The following is a 19872-nucleotide window of genomic DNA, read 5'->3' as shown; positions in this document are numbered from 1 at the left end:
GGGGTTTACAGCCTAAGGTGATTTCACAGGGATTAGAGTGATAGGTCTTGATTAAAAAAAACATTTTGTTTCAATGTGGAAAGTTTTTCTCAACCTTTATTATTTTTATTATAAGTAGTAGTGTAGTGTGTTACCACCAACACTACTACAACACAGGAATTTTTTTGAGCTGAATAAAAATGTAATTCTTCTGTAATTCTTACATAATTTAAAGGGTGTTCTTGCAAATCATATTCAGATCACGACTGTTGTTTTCAGTAGGACAGATGTACATTACTGTGCTGACAGCCAACAATTTTCTAATCTTTTTTTTAAATGAAAAGTACAGAGAAATATTTTACAGAAATAGTTTTACAGAAAACGGGTTCTGAAGGTCTGTCAGAAGCAGTCATTTATTTAATAATCCACCTGACAAGTATCTCTATTGTGCATTGCTTCAGTTTCAGGATCTTGCTGATGAATGCTCACAAGCATCTGAACAGACCATGCTGAGTGAAATGTCTTTATTAAGTAAAGGATGCTTAGAAAGTATTAGTTTTGATTATGGTGGAGAGTGTGGTATGTCAGAGAACCAGCACTGTGGTATATCCATATCTGATGTGGAAGCAGGCAGACTCTGGAAGGGCTTTATTCTTTTTCTATAATTTGCACACTCCTGTTTCTCTGTTTTTTCTTTTATTTTGTCAATAAGAAAGCAGTGTCAGTTCTCCTATCCAACATGTCTAATTAATTGATATACTGTATATTGGCATTTTGTTCTTTAGCCTTTTTCTGTGATTAATATTTCTCTTTGGTTTCCTTCTTTAAGACATCATTTCTTTTAGGATTTTTATTGCCTGCAAACCATGAAGTACTTCCTTTATTGTTTCACCAGTTTGTTTCAGCACACACTTGCATTAAATAACATTTCATAATCAAGCACTAAAACAGATGTTTATATTTCCATAGTAAATCTGTTAACAGGAAGAATTGAACAGAATGTACTGTATTATTAAGTTAGTAAAGAGTTCTTGAATATCTGAAAGCATCATGTAATTTAATAAAAAATACATTTGCATGTTTAAAGTCCACTCATTTCTGTCCTTCTCTAGCATGATTTAATCTGCTGCTTCTTCTGTAATAATGGGAATAGCTTCCTTTTTTAATAAATACACAAGTGTAAAGGTGCCATGACATACACTACAGTATAAGGATTTCCAAAGGATATTATCATATGGAAAGAGAAATGTATTATCTTTACTAAGGACATGACAGAAACCTTTTCTTTTCATTCCTGCACACTGTACATACGCATACATTTTAATGCTCAAAATTAATACTTTTATGAGTGAAAGATGTTAAATGACAGCAAAACCTGCATAGAAAAATTGAAAACTAAAACATATTGATTGCAGAAGTATTCACCCCCTTTGTCATGGCATAGGTAAAATAGTTCAGGTGCACAAAATTACTTTGGCAAGTCACGTAATTATTGAATGGCCTCTTTGTGCAAAAAGAGTAGTTCACATGATTTCATAATAAATACACCTGTCACTTTCAATCAGGTATATAATTGCAATAGTTTGCAATTCAACAAAATGTGATATCATGGGGGTGAATACTTTGCAAGGCACTTTATACTGTATATGATATGAGTTTACAAATTTTAGATGCACAAAAAGGTAAAATAAGCAGCCATATCACCCTGCAACTCCCAACTGGCAACCCACTGAAGCTACACAGGTGTGAACCTGGTCAGTACCTGGATTAGAGACCTCGTGGGAAAAACTAAGGTGTTAGTGGGGCCAGCAGGGGGCGCTCACCCTGTGGTCTATCTGGTTCCTAATGCCCCAGTATAGTGATGGGGACACTATACTGTAAAAAGCCGCTGTCCTTCGGATGAGACGTAAAACCGAGGTCTTGACTCTTTGTGGGGGAGTCCCATGGCATTTCTTGAAAAGAGTAGGGGTGTTACCCTGGTGTCCTGGCCAAATTTCCCATTGGCCTTTACCAAACATGGCCTCCTAATAATCCCCCTCTATGAATTTGCTACATTACTTTATTTTCCTCCCCACTAATAGCTGATGTGTGGTGACCGTACTTATGCACTATGGCTGCCGTCACATCATCCAGGTGAATGCTGCACATTGGTGGTGGTGGAGGGGAGTCCCCTTTACCTGTAAAGCGCTTTGAGTGGAGTGTCCAGAAAAGTGCTATATAAGTGTAAGCAATTATTATTATTATTATTATTATTATTATTATTATTATTAGCTTCTAAGTAAGTTCTGTTGAGATCCATAATCATGAAACAATTGTTAAAGTGTTTTACAATTCTCATTTTATTTTAGCATACCACATGCTGTATTTTTCAATAGGCTGTCCCTATTACAGATCAACAAATTTAACATAGAGAAATTAAAAACTTTCAATGGGAGCAACTTCATTTTGCAAAGATAACATAAAATAAATCCCACTGTGCCTGTTTGCACAGATGATTATAAAGAGTAGGTGGTAATCAGGTTAAAATGTAATCTGATTGTCTTCTTGTTTTGAGGACAGCTCTTATGTAAGCCTTTAGTTTATAGCACAAGCACCTACAGATTCCATTTATCTTACCTCAGCAGTAATGAAATGTGTAGGGTTTTGCATGTTCTGTTTGTAACTTTAAAACTCTTTAGAGATCCAAAAGATAATGCTTAACATTTTGCTTGCTCAGTTCTATAAACATACTGTAGGACAGCAAAGTCCTTGTAGAAGAAAAATACACTAGGGGTCAAAAGTTTTGTAGTGAGTGCAAAATTGAAAAAGTGGTTTTAGGGCTTTGTTAGGTTTGTTATTGAAATACATAGAAAGAAACAAAGCAGACCTAGCAGAGTCCTTGATCTCAACAAATATGACTGAAGTCCAGGAATGTATCATAGAATCTCTTTTTTTTGTCTTGGCCTATGAAAACAGAGCTAGCACTCTTATAAACATTTTCAATAGTACAAGTGTCTTCTGTTACATATAATAATCTGTACTCCAACTCCCTCTGCTTTCTCCCAGCAACCCTGAAATCAAACTTTAATCCATGTAGTCATGAGCTTCAAGTCACATCACTCATTCCCACTCTTGCTTGAAATTCATGATTCTGCTTCCCTGGCAGGTTGCACTACTGTGTTGCTACTCCCTTGCTCACAGGGAATTACTAAGCTTTGAGATGACACAAGCAAAAACATTTCTGTAAAGTGAGGTCTCACCATACTTTCAAATTAAGTTTCCAGTGTTTCGAAATTGAAGACAAGTCCTAGAAATAAAATTAACTGTAATATAAATCCTATAGGTAAAAAAACTACACTACACTACACTGAAAATGTCCTCTTACTTCACACAGTATCTCATTGAGAATGTGATAACTTGTTTAATACATTTAATTTTTATTCAGAAATAGAACAAAACACATTATTACCCCATTTGTTTGTGTTGGAGGGCATATAAATTCTAAATTGAATATTACTATTGATCTGACATTCCTTCTTCAGCTGTACAGTAGGACTATGCTGTTATTTATCTGGTGAGAGACTCAAGAGAATATTAACATTTCTCAATGTGTGCTTGATTCTGGGTCAATGAAAGATCATGCTGTTGAACTTTAAAATGTCTAATGAGACAATTTTCTAACTTGAGAAAATAATATAATAGTGAGGGATCCCAGTGTATATTGGAAGCATAGCTTGTGCCTTTTAACGTATACAAAAGCATCGATTACTTGCTTAATGCTGTATAAAAGTTACCTTTTTATGAGTTTTATCCTTCATTAAACATGTGATGGTACATCAAGTCCTAGAGATTAGTATCGTGTCCAAGAGTGATTTCAAATTAATTATAAAAAGGACTGACACCTACTGGTCTTGGGCAACTCTTATAAGGTGACAGTGTTGACCTCCATGAGACCTTCACAGGAATCTGATACTTAAAGCTTCTACTAAAGGGAGCAATAACACAAGATTTAATGAGGTAAGAGGTATGGAGCTGAAACTTGAAAACACAGTACAGGTTTTTAATATCCCACATGAATGTTCAGCTTTAAGGACAAATATGCCAGGAACATAAGTTCATAAATGTTGTTATTATTTCATCTTACATTATGGATCATTATACATTAATACCCACCTAATAGTTCTGCTTTGTATTCTTTTAACCTTTACAACATGTACTTTGTTTCAGAGAAATCATGTTTTTTTAAACAAAATACTGTTTAAGTAATTCAAAGTACATGCTTCACTTGCTGTCAAGAAAGTGATGATTCTGTTCTTGAATACCAATGACTGAAGCTGATGCTTCCACCACTGAATCATTTAAATGTGTGTTATGCATCATTAGGATGTACCTGCTCTAACATCCAGTTGATTTTAGACCAAATTAAATTACACCAATTAACATTCTGCCCATTCTGACTGCATAATTCAAACATTTAAGCCAACATTTTGTACCCATTTTTATAATAGACTGTTTGACTCATTTCCCCCTGATCTAGCATTTTAATAAAAGACACCTTTTCAATAAAAAAAATTATATTTATATCCACTAGAACGAGGTGTATCACAGTTTTTATGACATTGTTATGAAGATGTTTTATCATTTCTATAGGCAGACATAGTTTGTTATTAAAGTTCATGCATTTTGGCCAATATTTTAGAAAAAAAGTTGCGGGCTTTGAAATATTTGTCAGATTAACACCTCCTAAACAAAGTCCATTAACTTCAAGATACTGTATGTTCAGATGTTTTCATTTGTTGACATGAAAGAGCCTTTATTCTATACTACAATGAATCATGTACAGAAAGAACTTGCAAGTTAATTGCTCTGTATCCCTGATAGTTAAAGGATCCTCCCATTTAATTCATTATTATTTTGTTTAGCGTTTCGTATTGTTCAAGTAAGTTAACAGGGTGCCTTCAAACCAGCAAAGTTTCTTTGTATTATGAAATCAGCAGTCTAAGGCAGCTATACATCATGTGTATTCTCTTAGATTAAAGCAGTAATAGGTAATGTTGCAGCAAAGTGTTCACAAAGTGAGATTGTTTTGATGCTGATGTATCTCTATTTTAATTACAATTGAGAGCAATTACAAATGATAATAATAGCTTTATATGTCAGGTGGGTAGCTGCGTCAGCATGCGTAGGCTGCAAAGGAACAAGTAATAGGTTTATTCCATGCTGAAAAAAAGAAGAAAGAGAACACAATGTTTCAGCCGTGGAGCCTTCTTCGGGTGTGAGAGACAGGGCAGTAGGCAAAGGTAAAGTAGCGGGAGAACAAAGGTTGGGAGGGAGGAGGAGTGAGAGGCGGGAGCAGGGGACAGAAAGAGAGGCCAATCAAGAGGTGTGAAGTCAGAATGGGTGCAGAGAGGTGTGAAATGAAACTTCCAATGAATGGAGAAAATTTAAAATAACAGTAGTCTGTCGTTAAGAGAAGGGAGAATGTGTGATCCTAGCTGCAGAATAATTTTGGTTTTGGTGTTCTTTCTGATGTATGAGTTCGGAAAACCATCTTTGAGAACACAGACGGAGAGATTAGAGTGGTCGTGGCCGTCAGAGGTTAAATGAGAAACAATGGGTTTGGAGAGATCTTTAATCTTCACAGCCCTGACGTGTTCTCTGAAGCAGTCTCCGAGTCTCTTTCCTGTTTCTCCAATGTAGATGGCTGGGCATTTACTGCAAGAGATACAGTAAATAAGGTTGCTGGAGGTACAAGATGCTGCCTGGGTGATCCGGAATTGTCCTGAGGGGCCTTGAATGAGTGTGGTGGTGGATGTGTACTTGCAGGTGATACAGCGAGCTCTGTTGCAAGGGAAAGTGCCTGGTGTGGATGGTTGTTGAGGGTGGTCAAGGGAGCTGTGAACAAGGAGGTTATGCAGATTAGGTGGTCGGCGATATGAGATGATAGGGCGATCAGAAAAGAGGGCCCCAATGGAGGGATCATCCTGTAGGATGGAAAAGTTGTGGTTAATGGTCCTGGGGATAGGAAGTGTGATAGGGTGGTAAGGAAGCACCAAAGGAATGTGGTTTTTACGGCGGGAGTTCCTGATCGGGTTGATGGTCCGGGGGGTGTTTTTGGCTCGGGCAAGGGCCCTGTCAATCACACTGCTGGGGTATCCTCTGTTGATGAAAAAGGAGTACATTTCGAGGGCTTGGTTCTCGAAGTCGATGTCGTCGCTGCATAATCGTCGTAGCCTAAGGAACTGTGAAAAAGGAAGAGAGTTTTTAGTGTGGTTGGGGTGAAATGAGCTGTACAGGAGGTAGCTGTGTGAATCCGTGGGTTTGAAATAAACTGAAGTGGACAGTCGGGGGTAGTTGATGGAGAAGTTGATGTCTAGAAACGGAAGAGTAGTGGAAGATATGTTAACCGTATATTTGAGGGACGGGTGGAAGTTGGTGAAATGGTGCAGGAAGAACTCAAGCTGATCATTGGAGCATGTGGCGGCACCGACGCAGTCATCACTATATCGTTTGTAGAGGTCAGGGACATAGCCAGTGTAGGAAGCGAAGAAGCGTTCTTCTACCCAGCCGACAAAAATGTTGATAATGATAATGTTGCTTTATTAGCCCTATACAATTTCTTGCATTAGGAATTTGTCTTTTCGCATACCCCAGCTTGCTCTCCATGAGACACAGACACATAGACAGGGAGAGAAGCTTGGGGTCAGAGAGCAGGGTCAGCCATGTCAGCCTGGAGCAGTTGGGGTTAAGGGCCTTGCTCAGGGGCCCAACGGAGTAGGATTCCTCTGCCGGCTGTGGGATTTAAACCGGCAACCTTCCAGTCACAGGCACAGATCCTTAGCCACAGAGCCACCGCTCCGCCTCCAGTGGCATAGCTGGGTCCCATTCTGGTGCCCATGGCAACTCCACTGACCTGTTGGTAAAAAAGATTATTGAAAGAGTATTTGTTGAAATCACACATAATCTACTTTAATCTTCTAGGTGTCTCCCCAGATAAAAAAAAACTTGAATTCAGATCCGGCATCATGGGCAATCAATCCAGTCCTCCACTGTGGATGTCATACAGGGACTCTGTCTGACAGAACATTAATATGATACTTTCAGTACAGAATATTACTGGTACATCGCAACTCTCTGAAAAAGTTTATTTGCACAGTCAGACTTTCCACAGAATTCACAATGAAAAGTTTTTATGCATGATGCATCCTCTTAGGATAATACCCTTTTCATTGTGTTCTGAGACACAACATTTTGAAGCTAAAATATGCCTGTTCTTTACATAAAAAATATTTTAAAATGGATCTAAGAATTATCTGGATGCTGGGATATCAGAACTTAATATTTTAGGTAAAACAAACATGTGTACTGCTAACTTTACACACAAGGTTTTGAATGCTTATGATTGTCAAATGACTAAAAATCAATCAACCAGTGTAAAGTGTTAATGGCATCTGTATCTTTGTCAAAACATTGGCACTAGGATAGTATTGGAGAGAAACTTCAGTAGCTCCTTCTAGGCACACAAGTGCATCTTCTGTTGCCTTTCTTTATCCTTGTGAGAGAGTAGCATGGGTGTGGAGGGGATTATCTTCATGTTGCTTACAAATCTTACTTAGGATGAAGAAATCTGTTTCTGTGAACTGTAAAAGCTGAAATTAAATCCTGTTTGAAGCAGATGGATAACTTAGATGGCTTAGTTGCTCAGAAGTCTCATTCATTCCTATTTACATACAGTAGCTTCACATAGTCAGAGTGAAGGTAAGTGTGCAGAACTGTATCTACAGCAGGTGTAACTGCGATACGGAGCACCCTTCTTCCATTTAATTTCTGCATTTTGTGCTTTTCTGTTAGAAACCCACTATAATGACACTATTGTTTCATTTAACAACAAGCTAAATATTTGTTACTGGTACTTTAATTTATCAGTTCATTAATTGTACTGTATAATCTGCAGATGGAGTAAAATACTAAAAAAATCGTATGTTTTAATAAATATTTTTATTATTTAATACATTTTGCTTTATAGCCTTAAACTATTTTAACTTTCAAATAATTGTTTATATATGCTGTATATATTGTTCAGACATGGTTTTCTTCTTACTTCTTACCTACTGTATGGTTGGACACTGTTTTGATACCACACATTACGTGAAACAGATTCTTTAGATTTTATAACTACATTCCAGATGCATTTGATTCCAATGGAACTGTCCAAGTTTGGAATTCCTAATCCAGCATTTGTGATGAAAAAATGATTATACGGTATTGAGGTATTTGTTATTCATCAGATTTTTTTTTCTGCTTTGGTTGTACAGTATATATATAGCCAGATGGTTCTTGGTGTCACATTGAGGGGTAATTAAAATATTTTTGGCCCGTGTTTTTGCAGTACAGTGAACAGTAAAATTCCTCTTACCTTAAAGCAGCTGTAACTGCACATTTAACTTGCATTGTGTAGCGTCAGGTGTGTCCCATCCCAGCTGGTGCATGTGATTGCAGTGCTTGGCAAGCTGGTAGCACACCTGTGATAGAAGTGTCAGAAAGGAGGTCCTCCAAGCAATTTTACAATACATACTCTAGGCAAGGATAAGAGCAGGATACCCACTTTGTAAAATTCTGTTTATGTGCAAATCTCCTGTAGTACTTATGACTCTAAACTGCACCTATAGTGATTAAATAGAATTCCAAAGGTTTGACATTGGAAATGATGTAATTAATTTACAATCATTCTGATTTCTTCAAGTGAGCAGAATATTATTCCAGAGTTCAAAGAATGAGTAAGCCTTTGATGACTTATGGATAGGGTCATCTTGATAAGGGAACCATTTCAGCTAAATATGAAAAAGCCAATTTCCAAGATATTGATTAATAATATCCAAGGTCTTTACATAAACACAGTCTTTGGGACCTGATACAAGTATTCAAAATCTACAAAGGCAGTGACAAAGTCAGCACAGTGGATTTCTTCAGACTTACCAGTGGATGCAAACGGAAATGTACAGTCTACAGTATGTGCATTTAACACATCTTTACCTAAACTTTCATAAACTCAGCCTTGTTGTTGAAGGAGATCAAGAAAAAGCTGGATGAGATCTTTGGATCAATTAGCTACTAAATACCAAATGGGCAAGATGGGCCAAACGGACTCCTCTTGTTTGTAACCTTTCTACTGTGCTTATGATTAGATACATCCTTGCCGGAACATTATAAGTTACAGATAATAAGAATGTTTGTTTCCTCATTGAGCTATTACACAGTATGATGTGTAGATGTGGACATATTGTATAGGAATAGAGACATGCAAATACTGATGGATTTCTAAATGAAGTGTTATAAAGCATAAGATGGCAACAGAAAACAATGAACAATGCAGCGAGAAAGACAAAGGGAGTGAAAAGATCATTGTGACTGACTTTAGTGGAAAGACCTTTGAAACTGCTTGGACACAACTGCAGAATGAATGATGACAGGCTGAAAAAGACAGCAGTGTTTGGCATCATGGCAGGGAAGAACAAAAGGGACAAGGACGTGGGTGGGTGATAGAGAAAACCAATGTCAGAAGGATCTATACAGGTTTAGTCAGCTGGCACTGGATAGAACAAAATGGAAAAGTATTATCTATCAAATCAATGGGCAGTATGCCAACAGAGACTAATGATGATGGGGATGAAGACAGAATCCGCTGATTCGATATGTACTAAACATTTAACATATGTATAGCCAGAATTTCTGTAATCCTGAATTAATTTCTGAATTAATTTCTTCTGCTAGATATTGATGATTTAACAATTGTAGGCAGTCAATAGTTCTTAGACATAAACCTCAACAGCAAAAGAAAACAGGCAAATAATAGTTTCTGACACATAGTTAAAATTTTGTCATTTTAACTTTGGTAAGCGAGAAAGGGAACTCAAAGTGTTGCTGAGAATATTAGCATTATTTCTATTTCTTTCACCTGCATGTAAGGACAACAACTTGCAAAACAGAAAGGGCACATGACATACTGTAAGTGTTTTTGCTACTGGTATGGGAGAAAATTACTGTCTTCAGAATAAATGATTTTCCAACTATACACTAGAAGGTTTGCATTTAAGGGTATTTGACATATAGCAACTATACAGATGCAGCCATTCAAAATGGGTGAGGTATTTCGCGGCATACCCCGGTGGGCGTGTCACAGTATCACGCGGTATCACGGATTTCACGTGTGTCACATGACTAACTATCCGGCGTCGCCTTGTAAAACCGCCAGGGGGAGCTTAACCTCTCATGTACAGCATTTGAGCCTTTAATTTTGAACTGTGTATTACAGCATGTTAATCATCAGTCATTAAAATGTTGGTATATTTTATGAAAGCAAGATTGCTCAGTTGGACAAAAGTACACAACCTACCTTTATCAGAAATATTTATGCATCAAAGCCTTTACTGAAGATATTACTAATAGTATTAATAATGGATGACTTTGGACAAGCTGTATACTCAAAGTATAATTTCTTTAGCACATTTGTACAAGCACTTGGAATCTGTCCAAGCCATACTTTGTCAGGCATTTTGTTTTACTTCAACGGGGCATAAAAACTTCCTTGCTTTTAACAGGGCGTTTCATAATTTCTAGCTACGAAAATGATTTAAAATGCGACACCTATCATTCAACTAGAGCTTAAAATATCACAAGGAAAAATACACACCGGTATTCCATTTCTCCCTAAACATTTTTTAAAACCTTTTAATCAAATTCTAAAAGTATGCTTGTTGACTCCGGTATCACGTTAGTTAAAGACTTCGAAGCTTACAATGTTTAGGGAGAAATGGAATACCGGTGTGTATTTTTTTCTTTAAAGTACCGAGACCAGCCATATACTGTATGTTTATGTTAAGATTTCCCTTCAGTGGTAAAATTAGATATGAATATTCAATACTTAAACGGGCACAGTTAAGACATTAAATATACATATACATATTGTATATACAGTACAGTTTGCATACGGTAATATGTTTATGTTACGCGATTAAAAAATAAATAAATAAAACTGGAAGGTCCAGCACCACCATTATGTTTATATGGTTGTTTTTTTTGGTTGGTTGTTATTATGGTTATTAATAATACGATCTATAGTTGAAATCTGAGCCTAAATAAAAAGAAAAAGCAAGTGATTAGGTTTATGAGCAATCTAATTACTTATTCGTTTAAAACGCTATATAAAATAAAGTTTATTATTAATTTGCTGGACAGAGCGGTGAACATTATTATGCATAAGACAAAGATAACGATCCTGATCAGTTTAGAAATCTGTGTACGCTGTAAGGTTTTTACTTCTTAAACTTTTAAAATACACGTTTTGAATAGAAAGAAATCCTCTTCCTGGTAGTGTGTATAGCACACCAGCACGTCTTTTTTCTCCAATCAGAGGGGTGTCAGATAGTGTCAGCCAATCACCATTCTGCGTTGGGTAGCAACGGGTGACTGTTCTCAGGCGGAAGATGTAAACAGCTTAATGTTCGTGTTAAATAATTTTTTTTTAATTCAATTAAACGGGCACAGTTAAGACATTAAATATACATATACATACTGTATACAGTACAGTTTGCATACGGTAATATGTTTATGTTACGCGATTAAAAAATAAATAAATAAAAATGAAAAGTCCAGCACCAGCTGGATTCGAACACACAACCTGCCAGTTGGTAGTCACGCACCTAGACCAGTAGGCTACAAGACAGCTCGCATGATCAGGTAGGCGAAACAGCCCTACACAGTCCTGCCGCAGTACACGGATATAATCATACCGTTATTAAATTCTTTAGATACGCGATTCCATATTATATTCCCTTTTAATCAAATTCTAAAAGTATGCTTGTTGACTCCGGTATCACGTTAGTTAAAGACTTCGAAGCTTACAATGTTTAGGGAGAAATGGAATACTGGTGTGTATTTTTTTCTTTAAAGTACCAAGACCAGCCATATACTGTATGTTTACGTTCCAAAATTAATATCGTTTATGGCCTTCACACGCGTTACAGTATGCTCCTATTCTTTTTATGCTCAGCTACTAAGATTTCCCTTCAGTGGTAAAATTCAATATCTACAACGGGCACAGTAAAGACGTTTACAGTAAGTCTTTCTACGACAGACCAACGGACCACGAGTGCCCCTGTCGGTCAACCAATCACGCACCGCGGTATCGCGTGTCATCATACCTGCGGTATCTGTACTGCGGTGTCTGTACCGCGCACTTTGAATGGCTGCATCTGTATGTTACTTTGTATTTTTCACTCTGAGTCATTGCAAATTTAATGGCTGGGAGTGAATGAAGTGGGGAGCATTTGGTGTTTATTTTTATCCTTTAACTTATAAATTCAGTATTTGCTTTAAAAATTCACACACTTAATGTATTATCTTTGTAATACATTGTATTTTATAGTACATTACAATACAAAGTATTGGCTTCATAAAGCACAGTTTGCAAGAAATGAGAGGTTTTGAGATGCATTTCTTGAGAAATGCCATGTCATATGAAGGTAACTCTCAGATGCTTTAAGACAAATCCTTAGACTAGGTATTTTTATTTTTGTATGGTTCATCTTTATTAATATGTTTTATTCAGTATTTGAGGAATACTGTTTAGTATAGTTTGTGTATTATGATTCAGGAACATGTAACTCATTTTTCATAAAGTCTTGTATTTGTTAGACCATCAGAAAGCTTAGAAACCATGTATTTCCTCCAAAACAATTGTCGGCCCACTGAATTACACCAGCATGAAAAACGAGATGGAGAAGAAACTATTTACACTTCCATCTAACTGGGGCTGGGGATTGGTAATTAAAAAAATAAGACAAAGAAGCTGTATAGCACAGGGATATTAGCACTCACAGGGAGAGAAAGATTTATGTCATCTTGCCTCTGAGGGAAAGAGTCTTTAACAGGAATGCAAATTAATCTTGTATGAAGTGTGTTTTTAGTCTTAACCCAAAATAGTAGCCTATAAGTGCTTTACTAAGGATGGAATCTATTTTCTGCGGTATGTTTTGCACACTGCCTATACTATAGACCAGGTTGCTTGGCCTGGCATTGTTTTAAATGCCATCCCAGTCTAAAATTCTAAAGTTGTTCTTCTGAATAGTTATACAGAATTTCTCAAGCTATCATTCCAAAAGAAATTGATTTATTGATCAACCTTTTAGTCTAACAAAACAGAAACTGTGGATCTCTTTTACATGCACAGCAACCTCAATACCCATTACGTTAGAGTCTGAAATGAAAATTTGTGTTTGTTGTCATAAGCACTGTTCACTGGCACTCGTAGGAAAGCAGCCTTGGAAAAAGGGCTTTATATCAGCAACGTAACAGAGCCTTCTGAAGTCTGAGTTTGTCTCAAGTCCCTGAATGGCTCAGAAGCCCTCAGTTAACCTCTCAATGGGAATTAGTGCAAGCGACATTATAACAGGGTACAAGAAGTGCAAATGGGGTAATGCAGAAGACATTTCCTTGGAGATGTATCTTCCTTTCCTCCACAGCGGAGCTTGCATGAAACAGGCCGGTTGTTTTCAAATACACCTTGTCTGGCAAGTATCCATTTCTCAGTTATAGACCTAACCTTACTTTAGAAAGACTGATTAAATAAGAAGTAAAGAGAAGTGTATACATTTGTGCCCCTGGTTCAAGCTTTAGTGAAGCAGTTTTGAAAAAAGGTGCACCATCCAACAGTTTCCCAGAGGCAACCAATTAAATACGTTGAACTTGGGCTGTGTGCAAGTGATTTAACCAATGTAAAGGGGTCAACTCAGGGGTCCCATCTGTCCCAGTTAGTAGGCACCCTCAAAGATCTAGTAATTACCAGCAGCAAAGCCTGAAACGGGGATGGTGAAGGTCACGCTGGAGGAACAACATGCCATGGTTTTATTGAAGCGTTTTATAGGCAAGAGTAAAGACATAAAAATGTATTGTTAATTTGGAATTTTACAAAGAAAATGATTTTGAATCCAGAAAAGGGTGGCCATTTCTCCATATATTTTGAATATCACCAGGTTTTTCATACTGTACAGTATGTAACCAGGTTATAACTCATGATTATTAATTATTAATCTGTATATAACAAAGCTGCATTTGGAATGAATACTATAAGCAAAAATTCCTGTTTAAAGCGTTTAAACCATGATTGTGTAAACATTACTTTAGTAGTTTTGATTTTATGTGCTTGCAAAATAAAACCTCTGCAATTCTAAAACCTGGAAAATGTTCAATTTCCCTTTTTATAAAATGGAATTACAATGTGCCGTACATGATGAAATGCATGGGACTTTATTCAAGTTGGTGTTGCTCATGAATATGGTAAGATAAAATCTTGGATCAGTCGAAGCACTGCACTCTTTTAGTCCATCATATTTATTTCATTATTTAGCTAATCCAACCGGGATTATCTGATTTGGCAGAATATCATATTCCTGTGTGGTGGAACCCCACTAATTTTTCAAGAGGTTCTCAACTGTTTTTTAATCTTTGTGCAAGATATGTTTTATTTCCAGATGCTACTACATATGTATGATGCCCTTTATTTTTAGGGACACTCCTGATTGATAATATGCAAATCAAAGGACGAGTGGAAGGTCCACAAAGAACTATCTCTTTATCCCTGCGGGACAACTACGATCACTGGGTGATTTTGGATCCAGTACGACAAAGGCTTTATCTTAACAGCACTGGCCGTGTTCTCGACAGAGATGTAAGTGCTTAACATGTTTATGGCTTTACTGCTTGCAGATAGTTCTGTTGTTTTTTTCTTGCTCGATACGAGAAACTCTGTTCCATTTAGCAGACCAATATATTGCTCTGTCTGTCTGACCTGCTCTGACTATTTGTGGAAATCATTTTTAAAAGATCCCTAAAATGACCTATTTCCCAGTGACTCCACTTATATAATTAGCTGTGAATTAAAATATTAGCCATGAACGATTTAACAATATTAATGTGCCGTAGCTCATATACAGTACCATGTCAAAGTTACACATTTTCCTATACCAGCCTACTGTATGTTGCATCATTTTCCACCTTGCTGACAATGGCCAAGTGAATGGAGTCAAGAATGTAACTTCATTGCACTGTCTGTGAGCAGATGAGTATTTCTTGCTCAAAAGTATTTAAAGTCACAGTTCTCTGTGTTTTTCCTTTCAGCCCCCCTCCTCCATCCAGTCCATTGTGGTCCAGGTGCAGTGTACAAATGAGCTTGTTGGTACTGTAATATTGCATGAAGTCCGGATTGTGGTAAGAGATCGCAATGACAATGCTCCTCGCTTTCAGCAGCCACGCTACTATGTGGCAGTAAATGAGGTTAGTAACTGGTATTAAATCATCTGGTACTTATAAGGAATTTAAACAAACACTTGCTGCAAAACTATTAAAAATAGAATTTGTAAGGCTTCTGTATACTGTATGTTGTATTATCTTTATAGCACCTTGCTATAACTTATTTAGTAATAAATTCACTGAATCAGTCTGCTACATGTCCTGAATAAATGCATTAACTAAAATAATGTCACCTTTTATCTTACTTGATGTTATGAAAATGTGCTATTGGATATTATTTATCCTTTTGAAACCTAGCAAAAATGATGGAAGCAAACATTGGAAAGAATTGAATTTGTCACTCTGTTATGGTATAAAAGTTGTGTTCCTTCAGCTATTGCACAAATTAACACAAAGACACGGGATGCACAAAAGGGAATTATAAATCAGTTGCCAGAAGTAGACTTTAAGAGCCTTGGCTATTGTTCCATCAAGGAAAACCTGGGAATCATCTGTTTCATGCTTTCATCATGCAGACCTGAGTCTTCTTCCAGTAAAACTCTGTGGGTCTTCAATGGCATCATTAACCATTGAAAGGCTCCAGGCTGATTTGTAGTATAACAACCTGTGAATTCCATTGGTGCTGACAGGTGCTGACAGCTCCATAAAATATTAAAAATAAGGAAATATTTAAATGTGCAGTCAAGATCCAATGTTAAGACACTTCCAAAGACATATATATCCATATTTAGTCACAGTTTGTCACATGTGAATGTATTAGTAGATGAATGCCACAATTTGGATTATTTACTTGAAAGTTTAAACTACCGAATGCTGCATATATAGGTTGGACAGACAGCAGAAGCCTGAAAACACCTCACTTAAAAGCCACTGCAGTGATTTTTTTAATCATATAAATTCATGTCACATAGCTGCTGCTGATAAGGGTTTATAAAGCAACCCCACGTAGATCAACATAGGATATTTCAAATGGCTTATCTAAAAATTCAGTGAGAAGGATAGCAAATATTATTTTGAGACTTTATGAAGTTTGTGCTTTCACTTTTTTATAATTAAAAACATTCGCTAAAATTTAAGGCAAAAGTAACTTCCTCTTGTTGCCTAGTGAGTTTATATGGTATAATGATCAATTCGGCACTTTGCCGATTTTTTCATTCTGCATAGCTACTTTTCATCTATATGATCCGAAAAAAGGGAAAATTAGGTATAGGATAGAATGTGCAGTGAAGTAGTTCGCACACTGGGTATGAAATAGATACAAAGTGATTTTGTGGCTTTTACTTAATTGGAATTGGATCCCTAGGGTGCTGTCTGGCTAGTTTTCTCTTATTAGGCAGCAGCCTTGAGGAGCAACATGGAAGCCCCTGTAGCTTTCTAGAAGAAGTTTTTAAACTGCTGTTTGCCCCCAAATTCTTTGTGTTGTTTTCTTGAAGAGTTTAATGTGACACACATTGACGCAAAATTGTTTCCTTCACAATTCAGTCAATCAGTGTCCTCAATATTCCTTCTCATTTAAAGTGTCAGATAACCTTCAAAAATATAGTTCTACAGTATTTATGAAGTTCAAGCATCTCTATTAAATGCTACATTAGAACCCGCTAAAAATGCCTTCATAACTCTTTCATAAACACTACACAACATGATGTAACATCATGCATACATGCATAATCCTTTACAACTATTTGAGCAAATGTCATTACAGACATGCGATTATTTGTAATAGTTCATAAGACCAAGACATTGTTTCCGACAGAAGCTAAGAGCAGAACTCCAGTTGAAGGGAAATCAGTTGAAAATGACAGTTGATACCATCAAGGACTTGATGTCGGAGAGCCGACATTGATTTTCTGCAGTTTTTACATACAATATGTGGTTATATGGTGTTGTGCAGTCTTACTGAAAGAGCTGATTCAGGGTTTTTGTCTCATTCAAGAAAAAACATTACTGCAGAATTAGGGTTTTGTGCAAACACTACAAAGCTTATAGATGCAGGGGTACCTAGCTTTATATGTGAACATAAGAATGCAACTCACGGCACAGTTTAAAGATGAATGCACAGAGTGACTATGATGATATGAATCCAATTTTGTTTCCAGGATTTTGAATAAATTCCCACCAAGTTCAATTTTTCCAATAAACCTCACTAATAGGACATTATGCAAATACAGTCCTGAACTTACAAATGCATGCTGTCTTGGCAAGGGCAACAATTTTCTGATTCTACCTGTTATTATTTTATCAACCCTGAACTGAGAGTAAATCACCATCATATTCTGGAAAGTCAAATTAAGAGATTGAGCTTTTCTTTAGAGGCATCTAAACTTCATTGTGTATCCTGTATTTTCATCAGGTTTTTTAATGTTTTTATTGTTGATCTAAAACTACTGTAGTTGTAGTCTTTATAAACTCAGACCAGCACCCCGTGACTATTATTGAAATCTCTTTCACATTTTGAAGTAGTACTGTGTCTATTTTTTTCAAAATGTTTTTTCTTCAAGACACAATATTTTGATATTTTTAAAAACTGCTGAAAGGCAGCAAGGGAGTTAACCATGCATTTCTAATCATGAATTTCTAGAATATATCTCTGGTCACTTGGTGCACATGAGTGATCAAGTGAACTGTTTTTGGTTTTGTTCCACAAAAAAATCAAATTAAACCCACAGTGGTTTACTGATACATGAGGATATACATTAATAACCAGGTTATGAACCAAAGATTTTACTTTATGTGCAACAATGCAGTAACCGCACCGCATGTAATATTAATATCTTTAATCTTGGTGCACCTGTTGTCCAATAGTATAATTTGCTTAAATTGCACACCGTATTGTGCTAAGAAGGCTGTACAGTGTACAGGTCACATTCTACTGATTATTAAAGCCAGCAGTCAAATCACTGACATTGTGTAATAAATGAGAAAGAAAAATAGTGAAATATTTTTCTTGAGTTAAAAGCTGATTTTATTTATTTAAGATGTAAATACTGTATAAAGGCTGCATTTAATCCCGTAAAAAAAAAAACCTTAATCCTGTTAACCATCAAATTATTTTTTTGTAACGGAATACTTATTTTGGAATTCTTGTCATAAAATATGTTTTTGCAAACCCCTGTGACGAACACCAGCTGCAAGTGCCCATGATTGCAGAACAGCAAAGTGAGGCTGATTAAATGAGTAGGCAAGCTTTAATCATAGTGAAGATGCCCGTCTCGACAAACTGACATTGATAAGCAAACTTGTGTATTGCAATCACTATTTTGGCACATTTATGTTTTTTTTCCTACATACCACTTTACCAAGAAGTGTAATCGAAACATGCACTATCACTGCTTAAATTTAGACGCATCATCTACTTAGGTTTGATTCCATCCTGCATTTGTTGTACAACATATGAACTACTGCGTACTTGATGAGGATTATTTGATTTGTGTGTTGAAATCAGCAGAATTACATTATTTCTTACAATGTTAAATTGATTTTTTTACTATATCAGTGGGTGTTGGGGAGGATATTTTTAGCATACATGAAAAAATACATCTGCTTAATTTTTCCCATTGTTTTCATCAAAGTATTTTAAGATTATTTAAAATGTTTTTATTAAAATTGAATATTTAGCAGGCAGCAAAATACCAGGACTTAATGCATTGCTAAATTAACTAGTGACAATCATCTTTAATGAAAGCATATGGTCTATTATGAGTTTTCTTCTGCTTTTTACGAAGCTGAAATTACATTTAGAAATGTTAAATGAATGTTTTTTAAATCTAGGGACTAAGGTATTCATCCTTATGAATAATTGGATAAATCACAAAATGTTTAAGTTATTTTAAACAATATTCAGAATTCTTTAATAACCAATGATAACTTTTGCTAAGATCTACCCTTATTAGTTCATTTGCCACTTACATATGAAATAATAAGCAATAAACAGTTTTTTTTTTCAAACCCGGTAGTGTGAATAAGAAGTAATGCATTGTTTGTTTAACTCAGAATTTAAATGGTTACTTAAATGTTTATACTGTATTTTACCTCTGGACTTAGTTTGTTTCAGTCTTCTAGAGGATTTGATGAGATGTTTTCAGATTTTGAAGAAATATATATGTACTGTATTATTCATAATTGTAGGTTCTCTTGAATCAATCTGCACCGTTACATCATCATTTGAATTTAAAGCTGTTTTTATGACAGACATGAATAATTCACAAATTAACTTGCATCATAGAAAGTAAATTGGAATTTCACTTATTAATTTCCAAAGACAATAGGTATTATTTGAATACATACAATCTCAGTGTCTCAATGTTTTGTCTTTCTGTTAGTAAACGTAATCATTGTTCACTAAATTGTTAAGCCTGTATACAGTACCTTGCCAAAAACTTAAATAACAGATTACAAGTTTGGATGAATCCCAGATACTATACATGGTTATAAGCAGATGATACAACACTCAAAAATAAAATCCACAGAATTTCAGCTGTGGAGCATTCTTCAGATGTAGGATCTCACAGAATCGTGTATCTGCATTTTTCAGTGTAGAATTAGCCTCTGCTTGTTCCTTTACAGCTAGCATACTGATGAAAACTTCAGATTGTTTTGGTGTTTTGTTTT

The 19872-nt window shown here is 36.0% G+C and overlaps 1 protein-coding gene across 7 annotated transcripts in view; it reads left to right on the top strand.

The window, feature by feature from the left end:
* pcdh15b (protocadherin-related 15b) overlaps positions 1-19872 on the top strand; it is a 314610-nt gene that overhangs the window by 148069 nt on the left and 146669 nt on the right. For all 7 annotated transcript variants that reach the window (XM_088634838.1, XM_088634837.1, XM_088634840.1 and 4 more), the window contains 2 exons: positions 14523-14683; positions 15133-15288. In XM_088634838.1, the coding sequence (XP_088490964.1) occupies positions 14523-14683; positions 15133-15288 (317 nt within the window). The remainder of the gene's footprint in view (positions 1-14522; positions 14684-15132; positions 15289-19872) is intronic.

This window comes from Lepisosteus platostomus, chromosome 6 (genome assembly GCF_059453375.1).
Source record: "Lepisosteus platostomus isolate fLepPlt1 chromosome 6, fLepPlt1.hap1, whole genome shotgun sequence".
NCBI lineage: Eukaryota > Metazoa > Chordata > Actinopteri > Semionotiformes > Lepisosteidae > Lepisosteus > Lepisosteus platostomus.
Note: the sequence above shows the minus strand (reverse complement) of the source record. Positions and strands in the feature narration are given on the sequence as shown.